Source organism: Cyprinodon variegatus, unplaced genomic scaffold (genome assembly GCF_000732505.1).
Source record: "Cyprinodon variegatus isolate N-32 unplaced genomic scaffold, C_variegatus-1.0 Scaffold979, whole genome shotgun sequence".
Lineage (NCBI taxonomy): Eukaryota > Metazoa > Chordata > Actinopteri > Cyprinodontiformes > Cyprinodontidae > Cyprinodon > Cyprinodon variegatus.
Window position 1 is genome coordinate 205,178 of NW_015151432.1, and position 969 is coordinate 206,146.

Below are 969 nucleotides of genomic sequence, written 5' to 3' on the forward strand. Positions count from 1 at the left end.
ATGCAAACACGAAGAAAGTGCACAAAAATGTGGAAAAGATAAATGGGGAAATTTTGCAAGGCACTGTATATGGTGACTAGTTCCCATTCCTCAAATGCCCAGCAGGGGGCAGTCTCTCCCAAGCATTACAGTAAAGGCTCCCTTTTGACAGTCACAGTTGTCTCTTCCTTGACTGTGCTTCATTAGAAGTCTTTCCTTCTTCCCTCTTCTTCAGTTTCACATCAGAACAGCCTTGAGATTCTGGCATCGTTGGTCCAGAAATGATCCCTTTGTACCTGCTTGTCCCTCATCCCTGACATCAACGGATGGGAGACCTTCATGACTTCAGTGATAAAAACAGAAATGGACACAAGGGCAGGCAGTCATCATTTCTTATTGGCTATCCTTCTCTTCCTGGTGGCCAGCATGTCGTAGAAAGGATCCCTGCTGATGCTCGCCCTGTGAAAGGAAACAGGAAAACACAGATTAAAGACAGCATCCAAATGTTCACTATGAAGGTCATTTTGTCAGCGCGGTCAATGTGTTTGAGTCCGTCAGCAAATGTGCTTCCTGCTTGGTGTCTACTCTGCATTTTGGTTGAAAGGGAGAAAATGTCCACCCAGCAGCTCCTCTGAATCAACAACATGTCATTTTTACCCTCTTTAACCTGCAGAACCTTGAGTCACTTGTTGGTTTTAAAAGATATATTTAAATATTGATAGTTGTCTCATTAAACGTGGGAATAAATGGGACAGCTCATCAACGTGGGAATAAATGGGAAACAAGTTGCTTAAGGAGTTGGAAGGTTAAATACACTGTGGAAATATTCATAAATGTGTTTCACTAGAAAAAAGCAGCAGCAGCACAAAGAAAGATCTGATCTTTATTCCAGTTTTAAAATTATTTCAATATAACCTCAAATATGTGAAAGCAAAGTACCGTTCCCACCAAGCCGTAATGTGTTAAGAGATTAAATTAATTTGAAATGAC

The 969-nt window shown here is 41.1% G+C and overlaps 1 protein-coding gene across 1 annotated transcript in view; it reads right to left on the bottom strand.

Moving 5' to 3' along the window:
• Positions 1-21: 21 nt before the first annotated feature.
• The window catches only part of LOC107100498 (cytohesin-3-like), a 71,082-nt gene continuing 70,134 nt past the window's right edge, over positions 22-969 (bottom strand). The window contains exon 13 of the mRNA XM_015399001.1: positions 22-438. Coding sequence (XP_015254487.1) covers positions 366-438 — 73 coding nt within the window. The 3' untranslated portion in view covers positions 22-365. The remainder of the gene's footprint in view (positions 439-969) is intronic.